Source organism: Odocoileus virginianus, chromosome 11, assembly GCF_023699985.2.
Source record: "Odocoileus virginianus isolate 20LAN1187 ecotype Illinois chromosome 11, Ovbor_1.2, whole genome shotgun sequence".
Taxonomy (NCBI): Eukaryota; Metazoa; Chordata; class Mammalia; order Artiodactyla; family Cervidae; genus Odocoileus; species Odocoileus virginianus.
Window position 1 is genome coordinate 27,091,709 of NC_069684.1, and position 19,430 is coordinate 27,111,138.

The window sequence follows — 19,430 nt, forward strand, 5'->3', positions numbered from 1 at the left end:
AGCCAGTCTGTATGTAGATATTTCATTGGGCTCCAGCCTCATTCTCTCACCCATAAATTTGGCAAAGATGGCTCTATACAGAACCAACCTACCTTAGCTGCCTGGCAGATAGATAGATTCTGTTTGCAAACCTTGAGATGGGACCAGATAGATAGATTCTGTTTGCAAACCTTGAGATGGGACCAAAGACTAAACTACTGTTTGTTCCATCCCTGCCCTCCCTCAACCACCTCCATCCCCCATCTCAACAGATGTGCATACAGGTAAGCCAGAAGAACCTGAAAATAGCTCCAGGTATAGCTCTGTTCTCAGGCATTTGACCTGATACCTGCAAGAACAGCCTGGCCTGGCATAAGCAACCCCCATCCTTTCATGCTTTGGTCACTTATTTAGAGCAGAGGTGGGGACTCAGCACAGAGAGGCTGGAGAAGATGGACATTGACTCAGGTGACACATGCTTTGTTTCTTGCCTTTTACCAGCAATTCTGGAAATGACCACCAGGAGTCACCCTAGTAATGACTTTTGTGATCCCAGTGATCTATGCCCCAACCCCAAGCAGGGCAGATTGATTCTGGGATATAGTGAGGGCTTTTGCACACTCAGAGGAAGGAGCACTAGACCAAGAAAAAACAGATGGTCTTGAATTTGAGTTGTAGCTCTGGTTTTAATTAGCTTTATAATGTTAGACTGTTTGGAACCTCTCTGTGTATCTGTAAATCAGGTTAATGAGCCCTGTCTGCCCCTCCACACAATAAGACATTTATTGTGTTATTTGTGAGGGAAATATTACTAAGAGGCTGCATAGTCTCACAAGTATTCCTGTCCCAAAATTCTTTATTTTTGTGCTTTTCTGTAAAGTTATACCTCTTTATGAAAAGCATCAAGTGTAACCAACTTCCAGTTTTAACTCAGTGGGTCAATTAGGAGAGGAACTTTGAAGCCTTTGAGTGACAGATTTGTTGGTCAGAGGGTAATAGGGGTCAAGAAGCCAGAACGGGCAGAAGATCACCTCAGGGCCTCTGGCCAGGATCCCTGGTCCAGGCAGCATCTCCATGAACCCAAGGTGCCATGACTGAGCCACTGGGACGTGTCTACTTTAGGGGTGGAGGGTGGATTCCCCAGAGGCAGGGCAGTCCCTCAGGGCTGACTTCCTTCCATGGAAAAGCCCGTGCTCCACGGGCCACCTCTTTTGTCATATGTTGTGTGTCTCCGCTGTTTCATCTTCCTCCTTTCCTTTGGCTACAGGGCGACAGTCCCGGCCCAGTTCAGAAGAACCTGCACAACCCCATTGTACAGGTAGGTGTGCCTTCCCTGGCCACGCAGGCCCTCCCTGGGCCCTTCCTTGGCCATGACTTCACTTGTTCCCCTGGGCCCTCAGCATTCCCACATCCATACTTGGGCACCCAGGGCAGAGAGGAGTTAAGCCACAATCTCAGTCACATGTGGGTTAGTGCATGAGCTGGGCTCAGCACCTGGATTTGCCCTGTTACCTCCTCTTCTGGGTCTGTGGACCTACTAAGAGCATCCCACATCCTCCATATGACCCTGTTGAGTGTCTTCTGGCAGCCACAGGCTGGTGACGGGGGCCTTGGGCTCTTTGGACCTCTTGCTACGGGAAACTTTTTAAAATTCATTTTTAACATTTCAGTACACTATCTTAAGAGCGAGGAAGGGGCTGTAGGGAGGAAAACATGGATTTGAGGATCAGAGGGGTTCTCCGAGGTCAGCTCTCTCATCTTAGGGTTCCCACATGCTGGTCTTCTGGACTGCTTGTCTGCATCAGGGTCTGGCAGTGAAGATTTTTCTATTGCAGATTCCTAGGCCCTTCACCCTGGAGATTCTAATCTGCCAGATTGGGGTGTGGGGAAGGTGGCTGGAATTAAGGTAATTCTGATGTGGTTTGAGGAACCATTACTCTAACCTCCACCTTTTTGACCAATAACACCACCCTGCATCTTGGTATAAAATACTTGACAGTTTGCAAAGCTGCAAACCCATAGTTATCCTGAGAGAAAGAGCTCCTCCTTCTCCTCATCATTGTTTTTGTCATTATTAACAATCCCTGCGTCACAAGATGAGAAAACTAGGCTCAGAGAAGGTGGGGGCTCTCCAGGTTTCCCCGGGTAATGACATAATCAAGATCAGAACCCAACCCTGGCCTCCCAGCTCTACTGAGGCCAGTACTGCTTCCTGTCAGTACTGTACTTGTCAGTACAAGTATAGTACTTGTCAGACCTGGGAACCTTAAGGTCCAGGGTCCTTGCTCTTGGCTGACATGAAGCTCTGGTTTTCTCCTCCCTGGTTGTCCGTGTTCTCCTAACGCCCCCTTTTCCATAAGGGCTCCTCTCATGGGCCCTGTGGCCAGCCGTGGCAGCATGCATGGGCACGCTTCTGCAAGCCCTCTACAAGCACAGGAAGGCCGTGGACAGCGCACTGAATTTAAATACAGCAGCTGTTATGAATGCTTATTATATGCCAAGCGCTGTTCTAAGCATTTTTTTATCTTCACTTTAGTGACATCCTCATGACAGTTTTGGATGGGTCCTAGTGTTGTCCCCAAGAGGTTCTGTAACAGGCCCAAGTCCGCTCAGTGAGTGAGGGGCAGACCCTAGCATCTCTACCCACGGATGCCCCCCAACCCTGCCTGCCCACCCCCACCCCCACCCCTCCCTGTCTTCCACCCCAGCTCAGCTTTTCTTTGTTCTTCTCCCTGCCGCATCCATCATCTGGCCCGACTCCACAGTCACTAGAGGATCTTGAAGACCAAAAACGGAAAAAGAAGAAAGAGAAGATGGGATTCGGCTCCATCTCACGTGTCTTCGCCAGAGGGAAGCAGCGGAAGTCCCTCGACCCCGGCCTCTTTGATGGTACCGCCCCTGATTATTACATAGAGGAGGACGCGGACTGGTGATACCCGCCTCCCCTTGCCTGCTGCCCAGCGGGCGTGTCTGTGCGTGTGGACGTGCGTGCGAGCGGGGGGTGTGCGGCTGGGCGTGCATGGCGGTGCGTGTGTGCGCGATCTCGCGCGTACGTGGGCGTGGGTGTGGCCGAGCCTGCTCACGTGGGCCCCTCTCCTGCGTCGTCACCTCTGTAATTGATGTACATACTACAACCGTGTGTGAACATGTCAACTCTCTGTTGTCCTTGGAGCGATACAGTTGTGTTGTTAATCTGGGTTTGTTTTTTTCAATGTTTTTTTTTTTTCTTTTTGTTCTGTTCGTTGGGGGATTTTTTTGGTCCCTTTCCCTCCCCGCCTCCTTTTTATGAAACTTGAAAACTTGAAGGACTGCTGTGTATTTGTAAATAACAAAACTATTGTGCCCTCTGTGCTTGTAAATGTCCCTCGTCCAAACTGCTACTTCTGGAGCCCGTCTCCCTGAGGATGTGGTCTGTTTTTGATGTTCCCCCCCTACCACCACCCCACTCTGCCTCCCCCCTCCAGTGTGAACGCGTGGGACCAGACCCTGTTCTCGGGCACGCCCAAGTCACTTTAACCCCAAAAGGCCATCGTCATCAGGGTAAGGTCCACTCTCCGCAGAGACTTGCAAGCCCGGCCAAGGGGCCCTGTCCTGGCTGGGCTTGTCAGAGGCCAAACGGGCTCTTTTTAATGCCCTGCCAGTTTTTAAATTGCGTTGCCGTTTCTTTCTTTACGGGGAAAAGAAAATTGTTCCGTTTAATTTATTTGCACAAATGCAGAAGACTTATTCTAGCTAAATTATTACATAAATATTGGAATGTATATTTTTCCACGGGGGCGGGCGGGAGGCGGGTTCTCTGTTGACTTGTCTGTTCTATGATCATGCTGCTGCCAAACTGTGCAAGGTAGAGTTTAGGGTGGCCAGAACCCAGGGACCATTGGATTTCCAAGCTTGCTTTTTTTCTGTTCTTTCTTTTCTCTCCCCCATTGTCCCGCCCCTGCATGGAAAGTGTGCTCTGCCTTTCTCACACCTAGAGCTCTCTCCAGGCCTTTCTATACATATTTATTTATCTGAAACACAGAGCACTGACCTCAGTGAGCAGAGCGCCTGATGTCGTGGTCACCTTCTCTTGGGTCTGTCTTTGGAGAGAGGCTGAATACAGGGCAAGACAGCCAACTGCATGACCACAGGGTAGGACCCCAGGGACACTCGGCCCAAGTGGGTTCCCCAGGGGTCCTGGAGCGGCCCCCACCCCTCCCTGCAGCTGTGTCTCTCTCATCCTTGGTTAATTCTGCACATTGGCCAAGCAGGTGTCATGGGGGAGGCACCCATCTCAAGGGGGAGGGCTGTTGGAGACACAGCATCCAGCACCTCTGCCCTCCCTATTCTGGTTGGTTCCTCCACCCACAACTCACAGAGTCTCTTGGGATTCCTCAGGCCCTGTCCTCCAACTTGTCACAGCAGCTTGAGCGCACTCACCCCAGGAGAGAAGGGCTGGCAGAAATGCCTGCCTATTTGGGGAGCAGTGTTGGTCCCAGTGAGACTTCACCAGCAAAGGAACTGTGTGCATTGTAAGGCCGGGTGATGGAGAACATGTGAGCTTCTAAGCCAGGATCTCCCATGGCCTAAAACTAGCCTTTCCTGTTCTTCTGACCTGTGAATTCCCACTCTGAACCACCTTAACTACTAACAGCTCAATTCACACACCCTCTAAACAACAGTAGTTGCGCTTTCTGCTAACCGTAATGTTTGCAGCTCTTACCAAGAAACAAAGAGATTTTTAAATGCTGAAGCATCTCTTATCAGAAGGGATAGGATATTTTTTCCAAAGTCTCTAAAACAGAAAAGCCCCAGCCGACTGCTCCCTTTCCTTCTGACCTGATGGGGGTTGGAAAAGGTACCTAAAGTAGGCAGGGTACCTACTAAGGATCTTTCTGGGCTCTGTTGGCTGAGCCATTTCACCGAGCCTGGCGGTGAGGGAGAGCAGCTGGAGCGAGAGAGATTTTAGGAAATGCTTTTCTCCCCCCATGGATTTTTTTTTTCCTTTTGGTTGATTTTTATTGTTTTCCCCTTTACTTACAAGAAAATAAGGTTGCAACCCCTCCTGGTAATAATGATTTAGTAGTTCCTTTTCATTTCAGTTTTTGTAAATTAGGAGATAATTCTAAGAGTTACTAAGGATGATTTATTTAAGAGAACTACGTCAAATAGCGAATGAGTTATGGGTAACATTAGATGAAAATAACCTTTCCCGTGGGAAAGGTTTCTTGAAGGCATGGATGCAAATATAAAATATTAAAAAAAAATCTAAATAAAGCTTATTTTAAAATATGATCGAATTCTATGTTATTTGATTGCTTCTATCTTACTCCGGGTGGGAGGCAAAGCCCGGCATGACCTGCCCCTTGGACTTTCAGGGCTGGGTCCTGTGGGGGTGATGGGAGGGGCTGAGGAAAGCTGGCTGGATTCTGGGCCCATAGAGGGGCTGAGGCTGGGGTGGCCTCCCAGAAACATCTCATCTTTGCCACCCTGACTGTAATTTGGAGGAGCCATCAGCATCCAGGGCTGCCCGTGGTCCTAAGGCACCACCTCCAAGCCTGGTGCCCTGACCCTTCATTCTCCAGCCCAATGACCCCAGTCAGCTTTCATCTGCTTCCTTCTCCCCCCAGCGCTCCTTCAAAAGACCCACAGCGGGGCCCTGTGAGTTTGGGGCACATTACTTCCTGCAGACCTCAGTGGGCCTCTGCATTGTCCAGACTTCCTGCCTTCCCTGGGGACTGAGAGGAGCTTGAGAGAGAAATTAAAGGAGCCACAGGGCTTCCCTAATGAAGCCAGAGTGGGCTGGGCTTTTCTGAGCCCTGTGAGACCGCCCCCAGATGCAAAACCCAGTCCTCCCGCAATGAAAACTCCGCAGTATAGCCTGAGAAGAGGCCACCTGGATACCCCAATCCACAATCGCAGCTGTGCCTTCAGCCTCTGCCTCCCAACTTAAAAACAAATCCTCTCCAGCAGTAAGACTGGAAGACTAGCCTTTTTAACCCCCTTGCATTTCTACTAGAAGAAAGCTCAAAGTGCCATAAATGTATAGACCATGCCGAGAAGTTACAGACTGCAGGACTGCCAGGAACTGAGGGGTGTGTGCCCCAGTAGCTGTCAACCTGGCCACACATTAGAATCACCTGCAGAGCTTTCAGAACAAAAAATGACCAATGCCAGGTGCTATATTGCTGAATCAGTGTGGTAAAACCTCCTCTGGTACAGCCAGGGTTGAGAACCACTGGGCTTATCTGAGGAGCATGAATGGCCCGAACACTCGTGCCACAGCTCCTCTTTCCCTGGTCTCAAAACAGACATCACTGAACAATTAAAGAGCCCTTCCCACCCAGCCCCAAATGGCCTCTCACGTCTTCACTTTACAAAGCCTCCGACAGTCACTGCCAATCAATCAGCGTTGGCATTCAAAGAGAAAGCCAATTTGCCTTCCCAAAACTAACCCAACCCCCTACACTGAACAGATGAGGGAAAGCTTTGACCCAGAAAGGAGTGATCTGGTCAAGATCCTTGCCATCGGTGTTGCAATACCATGGCCTTCTCAAGGGCCAGGCCACACCTGATTCAAATCCACATAGCTCTACTCAAAAGCCACACTCCCCTCCTTTGTTAATCTCCAGACCTTGCCCCAAAGGGTCCAACTTCAAGTGTCACTATATTAGTCAGAAGTTGGAGTAGGGCTGCCCTGTCTGCAGGATCCATGGACAGCTGCACAGGTTGTGCACTGCATTAACCACTGTGTGGAGCCTGCATGGCTGTCCACAGTGGCCCCTGCGTGCTCTCCCACCCATGCTGGCAGGCTCCAACAGGCATAACCTAATAGTAGTGATAACAATAATAACATCTAACATTTGTTGGGAACTTACCACGGGCCAAGCTCCATGCTCCGCACTTGACATGTATTAACTCAGTTAACCCTCCAAAGGCCCCATTGGCAATGGGAAAACAGGCAAAGTACATCATCCAGGATCAAGGAGCCAGGAAACAGAACTGGGCTTCCAACCTAGCAAGGCTGTAGTGCCCTGAAAGACTCCTTCGAGTGGGCAGTGAGGGGCTGGAACCAAGTTCAGTGGGTGCCTCCAGTCCCTCTGCTGGGCCTGGTTTGAACTTGACTGCACCCCTACTTTCACCCACCAGTAGCCTCTGGCACAGCCTAGCACTTTCCTGGCTTTTGTGACGGAGTCTATTTCTGTTAGTCTTTTTCTGCCAGGCTCAGAAAAGGCACTTGCAGAGAGAGACTGGAGGAGAGGGCAGGGCAGAAATGCACTGTGGTTCAGCATGAGCTCTCCATCTCAGGCAGGGGATGGCCTCCATCTGCCCTGCTATGGAACCCCTCTCGGTACCAGAGCTGCCGCTTCCTGGTGGGGACAAGGTGGTGGGGCAGAGGGGAGGCCCCCTCCTGGCTACAGGAAGGCCCGGGGGTCCCAGGAGCCTCTCCCGACAACTGTGCGCAAGGTTATTGGGCAGCTGCTATGTGCATCACTCAACCTGGGCTCCTGGGGAATCCAGGTGTAGTGGGGCTGCAGGAGATGGCATCATCAGGCCTGTGACTATATGAGTTCAAAAGCATCAACGGGCCTTCTCATCAAAAACCTGCGTTTCCTCCCAAACACCCTACCCCCTCGCTCATCTGCTCTGAACAAACGATTCAAGCTTTTTCAACTCAAACCCCATCAGGTGGGGCAGAACCTGCCATGCCGCTTGACTTCCCACCTGTGCCCAAGGAAAAAGAACCTGGTACTAATGAAGAACCAGGTGGGAATATATATGATTAACTTTATAAGAGGATGCTGATGTACTCAGTCGTGGCCGACTTTTTGCAACCCCATGGACTGTAGCCCACCAGGCTCCTCTGTCCATGGAGTTTTCCAGGCAAGAATACTGGAGTGGGTTTCCATTTCCTTCTCCTATTATAAGAGAATAGGTTCATAATTTTATAAAAGAATGCCTTATAAGCTTAAAAATAACTTAGGGGTTTGATCTTGACCCAATGTTAGAAGTTGTTGAAATATTGAAGTCATAGTACATCACCAGGGAAGTGTCACTGTATAGAGGGATTGAGGGGATATATCCTGATGCCAGCTGGTGTATGGAGAACCCATACCTGAGCCACAACTGTGTGGTGCCTTAAAGCCCAGTTACCAAAAAATGCACAGATATGAACCCCTGTACTCTACCTCCCCAACAAACTGAATCCACAAGAAAATTATCCCAAGAGGATTAATCTCTAAGAAGCAAGAATAGCAGCAACTGAAAACCTTGACCTTTCCTTCTTGAAAATGGCAGGACTCCTAGTCCCTAGTATGTCCCAAGGGGGAGCCTTTGACATTGTCAGAGTATCAGCCATGCTTCTGAATCAGAGTCCCTGGAAAACGCTGGCTGACTGCTTGTTTGCATTTCTGAGTTTCAGGCTTTGGAAATCTTTGACTGTTTTCTTAATGGGTTACCAGGCACTAGCAGTTAATTGCACTTAAACAAGAGAATCTAAGATTGCATGTCTTGCGCCATCTGGAGGACCCTTGCAGGCCACCGGTGGGGCTGGGCCAGGCCAGGCCTGGGTAATCAATTGCTCTAGCTCTGGACCAGCATCTGATTTCAAGCTAGTCGATTAACCTGTGAGCCTCGGTATTCTCACCTCTGAAGTTGGTGTAACAACCCTTTCCTCCTTGTGGGCTCAGAAATGCCAGCTGATTGTGTTCTGGAGCCTGGAAAGCACTGGCCTCATGGCCTGTGTTCCCCAGGATTTGAATAGATTTAAGTTCAGCCAGAGATAGGAAGGGCTTCCTTGGTAGATCAGATGGTAAAGAATCTGCCTGCAATGCAGGAGAACTGGGTTCAATCCCTAGGTCAGGAAGATCCCCTGGAGAAGGAAATGGCAACCTACTCCAGTATTCTTGCCTGGAGAATCCCATGGACAGGGGTCACAAAGAGTCGGACATGAGTGAAGCGAATGAGCACACATGCACACAAGTGCACCCCCAGACTTCCCTGCCTACCCTCCTCCCCATCAGAGAAAGATGGTACAGGGCCCTCCCTGCTCAACCCTGGCAGAACTGGGAAGTGGGGGCCACTCTTGGGCCCCCCAACTTCTGAAAGCCTGCAAGTTGAGGCCTGGACATCCTCCCAGGCCAGGCACATTCCCCTGGATGAGCCACAGTGAGACTGCCTTGAACAATGCCACTCCCAGCTCACAGCGCTTTACAGTTTACAAAGCCCTCTCACAGGCAGGCTAGGGTCAAGGTTAAGATGTAGATTCTGGACAAACTCTGGGTGCAAACCTCAGTCCTGACACTTGCTACCTAGTAACCACAGGCAAATTCCTTAACCAGGCTGTGCCTCAGTTTCCTCACCTCTACATAAGAACAGTAAGATAGTTACAGAGCAGCTGCAAATGAGTTACTATGTATAAAAGGCTTAGCCCAGGTAGCAATAAATGTTAGCCATAAGGAAGATGATAACAGTGGTGACAAGGATGACCTAATTTTGGCCTCTCACCAGCACTGTGAGACAGGCAGAACAGGCCCCTTTGTACACATGCCAAGGCTTGGCCCAGGTTAGTTCAGTAACTCACCCCAGCCACTAGGACCAGCCCAGGTAGAGGGCTCAAGGGAGCAGGAGTCTTGGAGCCAAGAGGGCTCTTGATGGCCTCTCGCCCACTGCCCTCACATCACAGCAAGGCACAGCATCAGTGGCTGAGCCAGTTCTGGAACCTGAGCCTGCTGACTCCCAGGCCAGGGCCCCGAGCTGGTGCAGACCACAAGATTCAGCTGGAGAAAAAAAAAAAATATCCCTGGGTCAATAAGTTTTAGAAACAATGAAATGGCAACCCACTCCAGTATTCTTGCCTGGAAAATTCCCTGGACAGAAGAGCCTGGAAGGCTCTATGGAGTCGCAAAGAGACACGACTGAGCGAAGAAGCACAAAGTATATTCAACATGAACACTAGCTTTTCAAGGCTCTAGCAAGTGAAGAAAAATAGTTCACTGCTTTCCACCTCGTGGTTCCTAAACTTAACTGAGCACAGAACTGTTGTCTTTGACCCTGGTTCCCTGGGGCGCTCTGTGGGGCTGTCGGGATGGCTCCATGGTCCCCTTTAGCCTGTTGCTTGGAGATACTGAGCAGTGGTTCTTTGGTGACCTCTAAACAGGCTTCCCAGCTGGCACAGTGGTAAAGAATCCGCCTGCCAGTGCAGGAGACACAGTTAGATCCCTGGGTCGGGAAGATCCCCTGGAGGAGGAAATGGCAACCCACTCCAGTATTCTTGCCTGGAAAATCCCAGGGACAGAGGAGCCTGGTGGGTGACGGTGAGGGGGTTGCAAAAGAGTCAGACACGAGTTAGTGACTGAACAACAAGCAGTCTCACTTCTGACAGGGTTTAGCCATGGGAGCCCCTGTGGCTCATGTGGGATCTCCATGAGCCTGAAGAGGTGAGGTGAGGGACTGCTCTGGTGCTCTAGTAGTTAAGACCTTGCATTTCCAATGCAGGAGGCGTAGGCTCAATCCCTGGTCGGGGACCTAAGATCCCATATGCCATAGGGCACAGCCCAAAAAAAAAGTGAGGTGAGGTGAGCTGGGTGCAGGGCCAGGTGGAGCCAGAACCTTTCTCTGAGCATCTCCTTTGCTTGGAAAGAAGCTGAGTCAGTGAGCAGCATCTGCAGAGGCAGAGAGGCCCCTGCAGTGTGGCTGAGAAATTCCAGTCTCAGGTGTTCATTTTGCTGCTGTCCCAGGTGTAGACAGGAGCCAAGTCTAATGCCACAGGGCCCCGGGGCAGGAAGAGAAGTGCACACACCACCCTGCCAGACATCTGGCCCACCTGCCTGTCCCCGACCAGCTCTGAGCTGCCTAATTGCTTTCCCTGGGACAGGCCAGTGGGGCCGGAGTCACATCCAAACTGACCCCATGCCTGCCCAGGAGCACCAGCTTCCTTCCTTGTTAGGCAGCAGATGTTTCTGGGGGTGTGGAGCCCGTGATCAGGAGGACCCGGGCCAGTGAGGGGAGAAGGCTGACTGTCAGCTGTCACCACGGGGACCAGCGCTCTGGTGACAGAAGAGAAAGCTCTCTGCAAGGTGGGGGAATCTAAGGGCTGCCTGCAAACCGAGGGTCAGAGAGCACATCTCGGGACGGTGAATCATTTGCAGGGCCCCTCCATCTCCTCACGCTTGTTTAAGAAACACAAATTCACTTTAGTGACAGCTTGAACCAGCAAAATTGATCAAAACCAAGCCATGGGGGATGGTGGGGTGGGGGGGAGGTACTTCCCTGGTGGCTCAGACAGTAAAGAATCTGCCTGCAATGCGAGAAACCTGGGTTCAATTTCTGATTTGGGAAGATCCCCTGGAAGAGGGCATGGTTACCCACCCCAGTATTCTTGCCTGAAGAATCCCCATGGACAGAGGAGCCTGGCGGGCTGCAGTCCATGGAGTCACAAAGAGTTGGACACGACTGAGCAACTAATCACACACACACGTCATTGGGGAGAGGAGTTGAGGCAAGACCAAGGTTTGGAGCCAGATCTTTGGGTTTGAGTCCAGAGCCGGCACTCAGCTGTGTGACCCCAAGCCAGTCCCTCAGTCCCTCTGAACCTCAGTTTCTCCCTCTGTAAAATGGAAATCAGACTGCCTACCTCACAGGGCTGCTGCAAAGATGGAATCGAAGTGGGTAAAAGCACCTGGCATATGGCAGAGCTCGACTTTCCTCATCTGTAACATGGGCCTCTGGGAACCTGTGTCCACCTTTCGGGGGAGGACACAGTCCATTCACAGCCAGGCATCATGAAGCACCAGGCAGCCGGTCCTGATGGGGAGGTGAGTGGAGTGACCGCCGCTGTCTGCTCTGCGGGTCTCCGCTGCAGTGTCTGAGTGACAATGATAAGGACCCACCTCTGTGAGCACCCTCATGGCCAGCCCTGTGCTGGGCTCACACCAGCCCTCTCCCAGCGAATCTAAAGGAAGCAGTCACGCCGGGCTCCAGTGCTTCCAAAGCTCCTGGTTTTTCAAGAGAAGCCAAAAATGTCATGTGATACACCCCAATTCTTTAATACCAGCATCTACTTTGCTTAAGTTTAGTGTCTTTGGTATGTGCTCAATTGTATCCAGCTCTTTGTAACCCCATGGACTGCAGCTCACAGGCTCCTCTGTCCACGGGATTTTATAGGCAAGAATACTGGAGTGGGCTGCCATTTCCTCCTCCAGGGAATCTTCTCAACCCTGGGAGCAGACCGAGTCTCCCACATCTCCTGCATTGGCAGACGGGTTCTTTACCACTAGCACCACCTGGGTATCCTTTGAAAGTGAAAAGTGAAAGCCACTCAGTGGTGTCTGACTCTGTGACCCCATGGACTATAGAGTCCATGGAATTCTCCAGGCCAGAATACTGGAGTGGGTAGCCTTTCCCTTCTCCAGGGGATCTTCACAAACCAGGGATCAAACCCAGGTCTCCTGCATTGCAGGCGGATTCTTTACCAGCTAAGCCACAAGGGAAGCCCAAGAATACTGGAGTGGGTAGCCTATCCCTTCTCCAGCAGATCTTCCTGACCCAGGAATTGAACCAGGGTCTTCTATTGAGCTTTGAGGGTATCTTTTGGGGGGGGGGGGGGATATTCCATGACTCCAGTATGTCTCCAGACCACTGGCTCCACCAGCTCCCATCTGGACTCGCTGTGGGCTGGTCCTCATCTTCCCCCCGGCCAGAGAGTCCCTGGGCCTGCCTGGTCATAGATCCCCATTTCATTGGCCCATATCCTCCTTCACCAGAGGGCCTTCCTACCCATCTCTCCCTGGGCAGCCAGGCAGCAGGGGGACCACTCATTTCTGACCCCAAGAAGTGTCCCCAGGGCTTGGGGTGTTTGGGGAGTAGCAGGTCCCTCAGAAGCCTGGAATCAGCACAGGAATCCTGAGGCCCCAGAGGCCAATTATGGCTGGCAGGACTCGGGGTCAGACCACCTGCAATCTGAGTACCCAGCTAGACCACTAGACCATTTCTCATGGGCTTGGCCAGGCTCATGGGACTCAGAGATGGAGAGGGTGTGGGGGAGGGAGTGCTTCACCTTCGGGTGAAGGTGCTGATGAGCCTCACAAAAGGGTGACTCCTTGCTCTCCCAGAAATCCTAGCAGGATGCACAGTCATCAAAGTGGACACAGCTATAACCCAGAGGCCCAGGGACATGGAGGGGGGTCAGGCTGAGGACTGAGGTCAGACTGGCTTCTAGGGCTGAGGGTGGAGCGGGGTGTATGGGTAGTGATGGAAGCTGGGAGAGGAAAGTACTATATGATTTGCTGACTTTCACTGAGGGCCTGCCATGGAGGCACTTCACATACACTCACTACATCATTCAACAAACACTGGGTGACCACTGTCTATGTGCCAGGCCTAGGGCTAAGGGCTGAGGATGCAGCCGTAAACACTGAGATAACACAAATCATTCTAACATAGCCCTCACCAAAATCATATGAAGTGTGTGTTACTGTCTCAGCCTTACAGATGAGGAAACCGAGGCCCCAAGGGCAACATAAACAGCCCACGAAGATGTAGTCAGCAATGGAACAAGGCTAAGAATTGGGGTCCTGCAGACTATTGCCCTACACCATTTTCCAAGCAGATATGAGTGAACCTGATAAAACCATAAGCCTTTAGAACAATTATAGTCCTAGAGGGAGGCAGAGAAGGGGTGTCACAATTAAAGGAGTTCATCTAAAAGCAGGGAGAGGCTCACTTCCCCAAATGGGCGGAAACTTCCTAGGATATTCTGCCTTGTGCCAAGGCTCCAGTAAACATACTGATAGGCTTGAAAGGGGTGTCAGTCTGCAGTGAGCATGGTGGCCACCAGCCCTGGATACAGATACCCCCAGGAATCGTGTTTCAGGATACTTGAGGAATGGCCATGACCAGCATCAGTTTTCTCCTTGACATCTCCTATAGCATCTTAAGTTGCAAGAAGGCCCCCAAAATGAGCCTTACCAAAGCACTCTTTATTTTGAAAGAAATTAAATAGATACTACATAGCTCAGTTGATAAAGAATCTACCCGCAGTGCAGGAGACCCGGGTTCCATTCCCAGGTTGGCAAGATCCCCTGGAGAAGGAAATGGCAACCCACTCCAGTATTCTTGCCTGGAAAATTCCATGGACAGAGGATTCTGGCAGGCTATAGTCCTCAGGGTCACAAGAGTCAGACATGACTTAGCAACTAAACCACCACTCTTAAATGTCTTTGCTGTTCCTACTGGCCTTGGGGCAAGAAATATGGTTGCTCACCACTGGTGCAAGAAATTTCCAGGAGACAATTGCAAGGCATTTTGAGGAGGTGAGGGGTTAGAAAGGTGCATTATTCAATGAGGATGATGCCAAAGGAGGCATCACCTGCAAATGCCACACCCAAGCTGGAGGTTCACGATCTGACTCAGCGGTGGTCCCCCGTCCCAGCAAGCAAATGGGTGGGCCAACGCAATAATAACTATCCATGGGGCTCATGGGAGCAGGCTGAGCAGAGAGGTCCTGAGGCCTGAAGGGGAGATGGGAGGGTCGGTGAAGGGAAGAGGCAGATCCATTAGAGGTCTTCAGACCCCACAGTTACCCATCACTCTCCAAGTATCCACTGCCTCCAGCTTTGCCCCCAAGAACTGCACAGATGCAAACGTGCACTGTCCCTATATGGACACGTGGATAGGAACCCTCCTCCTGCCCATGGCCTCTGCTTAAAGAGCCCCTTCACCTTCCACAAAATTCACCTTTAAGGCCCACCCACCCATAGAGAAGTTGGCCAGGAAAGCAGGTTGGAAAAGAGGATTAACTGTGGGAATACACACAGAGGCCAGCAGCCAGCTGGTGAAAGCAAAAAAGAGGAGAGAAGCCCTCTTGTCTTTTGAGATGGCCCACACCCTACAGAGTACGCAGAATAAACCTGCTTTCACTTCACTTCGGCTCGCTAGTGAATTCTTTCCTGCATGAAGCCAAGGACCCTTACTTGGTGGCCCGTCCCAGGGACTCACCAGAGACCTGGGATATGACTATCCTCTTGTGTCCCCTTTTACTGCAACAGTGGTATCATGGTCATTTCCTGGAGCTGAACAGAGAAGACACAGGTGTTTCAGGAAACTCAGAGTGGCCTACCCTGTTGTAGTGATCAATTCTTTGAAGTTCTAGCAAGTCCAACTTCCGCTTTTAGGGTTTCAGGAAAAGGGCACTTCTGGTTCTCAGGAATGTCAAATCAGGAAGATGGGAGGGGAAAAAAAAAAAAAGATGGGGTGGGAGACAGCAGTTGCAGGTTAGAGAAGTCCTCTAAGAAGGACTTCTCTCCCAAATGTGAGCACTCTTCAGCATGACAACAGGCTTGCAAGGAAGAAAAAGGAACATTCTGGTACATGTTTTTTTAAAAAGCATATAGCAGTTGTCATTGGATTGTAGTACATTTGCCTTCCCCTGACCTCTTCTGAGCACCTTCCTCCAAAGTCTGTACCCTTGCGAAATACTTGCATAGCACATACCTGGGAAATGAGTGCAGGGCAGGGTGGAGCCTTGTCAACTCAACAGATGCCCTGCTGTCTGGGAAAGTTCTTGGGATGTGGAGAGGAGGGGCTGGCAGGAAGCGTGGCTGGAGGAGGATGTCCTCCAAGGCTGGGGACAGGGGACTTGTGGGACTGGAGATACTGTGAGCATAGCTCATATCCTTGCTGGGCAGCAGCATCACAAACGAGGGGGAAGGGAAGTATCTGACTTTTTTTAAGCAGAAAGTAGTTGTCATGGGGGAGAGCAGAGCTCTGGAATTCCTCGGGGTACCTCATGGGTTAGTGTATTTGGAGGGACACCTGGGGGGAAGGGCTATCAGCTCTTAGCTCTGGGCCTCCAAAAGCCCACTTGGCTCTGGGGGCGGGGTGGCCCACCCAGGGTCCTGCCATCATTCTAGCAGCTGCACAGTTAGTGACTCGATGCCATTGAGACCGCACTGTGCGATCCTGACGGCCCAGGCTCAGGGGGCCTGACCATTGCACCTATTATTTCATAGGAGCTGTGACCGAGGACTTGGGGAAAGCATCTCCATCCAATGCAGCAGCCGTTATCAGGCCATAAAACGTCACTATTTCACATTATAATACAGTGTTTAAAAAATGAGAATTCAGCGTTTGGCTTGAAAAGTGCTGACAGGGGCTCCCCCATACTGCCCAAGGGCAGGGAGTTTTAACTGGAGTCGGCTGTCTGAGCAGGGCTGAACAAGGACGGGAGGGGCCCAGGGTGGAAGGATGGGGGCGCTGGCAGCAGCCACGCCACGTGCTCACTGGCCTCTGGTGGGTGGAGGCCAGGGACGGTGCTGAACACAGGACAGCCCCCGTGACAAAGAATGGTCTAGTCTCAAATGTCATTCAACACCGCCAAGGTTATCTAGACCAATGGTGCTGATGAACGTATTTGCAGGGCAGGAACAGAAACATGGATATAGAGAACAGACTCGTGGACACAGCAGGGGAGGGAGCGGCTGGGACGAGCTGACAGAGGCGCACTGCCGCATACACACTGCTGCAGATGCTAGTGTTGAGTCGCTCAGTCGTGCCTGACTCTGCGACCCCATGGCCTGTAGCCCACCAGGCTCCTCTGTCCGTGGGATTTCCCAGACAAGCATACTGGTGTGGGTTGCCATTTCCTTCTCCAGGGGATCTTCCTGACTTAGAGACCATATCCTCCTCTCCAGCGTGGTAGGGCGGGGTTTTTGTTTTGTTTTTACCACTGAGCCACCTGGGAAGCCCCATATATACACTATCTTGTGTAAAATAGAAAGCTAGTGGGAAACTGCTGTATACTCCAGGGATCTCAGCTTGGTGCCCTGTGATGACCTTGAGCGGTGGGATCTCAGGGTGGGAGGGAGGCTTAAGAGGGAGGGAATATATGTATACTCACAGCTGATTCTTGTTGATATATGGCAGAAACCAGTCCAACACTATAAAGTGATTATCCCTCAATTAAAAATAAAGAAAAAAATGTTGTTAAAATACTGCCAAGGTTGAGAGTTCCTGAGACCATGTGTACATTTAAAGAACTACAAGCATCTTAAGGTGGCCTCGAGGGGGTGGGGCTGGCAGAAGGTCAGTCAGAGAGGGAGACCTGCTCCCTCCCTCCTCACCTCCCACCCCTCCTGCCTTCTTTTAACCAAAGTGTACAGAGCTCCTTCCGTTTCAGGCAGCTGGAGCTCACAGAGCTTCATAAACTGATTTCCAACCCCCCATCCAGTGGCATCATGTGGGCAACTGAAATTGGCCACAGTGGGCATATCGCAGAGATGGGCAAACACATGCTATAAACCAGAGCTTTTTAAAAATATGAGAGCTGGCTGTTATGCATTTACCAGCAAAACACTGGCTTGGGCCCTTACTAGGTGCCAGGGATACACAGGGAGTAGACCAGGCTCAGCTCCTGTCCTCGTGGAGTTGATATCTAGTAGGAAGTCAGACACTCTTCAAACAATTACGTAACTGTTAATGAACTTCAGCTCTGAGACGTGCAGGTTCAGTGTCTGAGATAATGAGAGCTTGTGTGAGCATAAGTGTGGGCTGGGGGCCATGGAGGGGTGTGTGTTTCAGGGGGTGACTGGCCTAGGCTAGGTGACCTGGAAGAGGTGACATTTAAATAGGGCACTGATGGCTTTGTAGGAATTTGGGCAGATTAGACAACAGCAGATCACCTTTTGGGCAAAGAGGGCAGCAGGCACAGCCAGTTAGGGATGAGGTCTAGGAGAGGCAGGAGGACTGAGGAAATATTCCTAAGAAGCCCAGGGAGGGATGAGAGACCGAGGAGAAGCTGATCAAGCTGGCAAGGGTGGGCCACACAGAGCGCCGTCATGTAAGGAACTTGGGTTTTATCCAGGCAGCTGGTGAAGGGTGTTGAGCAGAAGAGATCCCTGGGTAGATTCAAATTAAAAACAAAACTATATTATCCCTCCCTTTCCTGGAACTTTGGGGTTTAACACCGCTAATGGCATTAAGCATCACCATGAACCAGGCACAGGTAATAAAGAGATGGATAGGTTTGCCCACTGACTTAGGGATTTCCTTTGGGCAGGGCAGGTGGACAGACCCGTGCACGTGGTGCCAGCAGAACATGAAGGGTTCTGGGTGGACAGTGCCCACAGCAGGAGGAATGTCTACTTGGAGCAGTGACGGGGGAGGTGGACTCTGAAGGGCCTCCCCCTACAAAACCACTAAATCTGAAACAAAACATACTTTGTAATACATCACCGGCCCCATCAACAGTAAGGAAAATTCCCAAGGCATTTTCATCTGAAAACAAAAGGCTGTGATCTAATACCAGGACCAGAGCAGTGAGCGATAACCAAATGCAGAAACTGGGGCTTGTCCTAAGGACAGATGCTGACATCAGGACCAGTGACAGGGGAGTAAACCTTGTTGTTGCTGTTCAGTCGCTAAGTCGTGTCCAATGCTTTGTGACCCCATGGACTGCAGCACGCCAAGCTCCTCTGTCCTCCACTAACTCCTGGAATTTGCTCAAATTTATGTTCATTGAGTCAGTGATGCTATCTAACCATCTCATCCTCTGCGGCCCCTTTCTTCCTTGGGATGTGGCAAAGTGAAGCATCAGAACATGCAACTCTTATTCTCCTAGGGCCTCTGACAGGGAGTGAAGTGGTCCCTGCTCCCAGGTGTCATCCCCACTCCCTATCTCAACCCCACCCCAGCAGAAGCAATGTCCATCCTCTCTGGAGGAAAACATTGCTATTTAGAAGCTGGAGAGTCCCATAAGATCAAATATGAGTTTATGCATGGGAGTCAGCAGAAAGATTAATAAACAGCAATCTGGACCCTCCAAGCCCTTTCAGACACAGTAATTATCAATACCAAATACATGGTAATATGCATGTGATATTTAAGATTAAACATTTAAGGATATTTAAGGAAATCTAAAAAAGCATAGACCTGAACAAACAACATGAGACTATCTGGGAAGACCAGGCAAAGTTGAAAGAGAACCAAATAGAAATTTTAGAAATTAATATAGATATATAGTTGGTAACATTAGGGGAAAAAAGGATGGACTAAACAGCAGACTAAATGGCTGAAGAGAGACTATTAAAAATGGAAAATAAGTCTAAGGAAATTAGCCAAATGCAATACAGAGAGAGAAGTTGATGAAACCCATAAAGGAGAAATCTTGTCCACTACAATAGCCACCAGCCACATATAGCGAGATAAACTTATATTTGAATCAATTAAATTTATAAGTCAGTTTCCCAGTTGTGCTAGCCACATTTTAAGTGCTCATAGCCACATGTGGTTAACAGCTGTCATATTGGACAGTCTATATTGCAGGCAGCTCTCAAAGATGTCATGGATTGGGTTCCAGACCAACACAGTAAAGTGAATACCACAATAAAGCAAGTCACATGAATTTTTGGTTTCCCAGTGCATATAAAAGTTATGCTTACATTGTACTGTTTTCTATTAACTGTGCAATAGCATTC

General features: G+C 50.4%; 1 protein-coding gene across 7 annotated transcripts in view; it reads left to right on the forward strand.

Annotated features, from left to right (window-relative positions):
- KAZN (kazrin, periplakin interacting protein) overlaps window positions 1–19,430 on the forward strand; it is a 1,309,273-nt gene that overhangs the window by 1,253,616 nt on the left and 36,227 nt on the right. For 5 of the 7 annotated variants that reach the window (XM_070474078.1, XM_070474075.1, XM_070474076.1 and 2 more), the window contains 2 exons: window positions 1,247–1,297; window positions 2,745–2,868. In XM_070474078.1, the coding sequence (XP_070330179.1) occupies window positions 1,247–1,297; window positions 2,745–2,868 (175 nt within the window). Of the gene's footprint in view, window positions 1–1,246; window positions 1,298–2,744; window positions 5,254–19,430 lie in introns of those variants that run through there. The other 2 variants (XM_070474080.1, XM_020873661.2) reach the window with 2 other exon arrangements.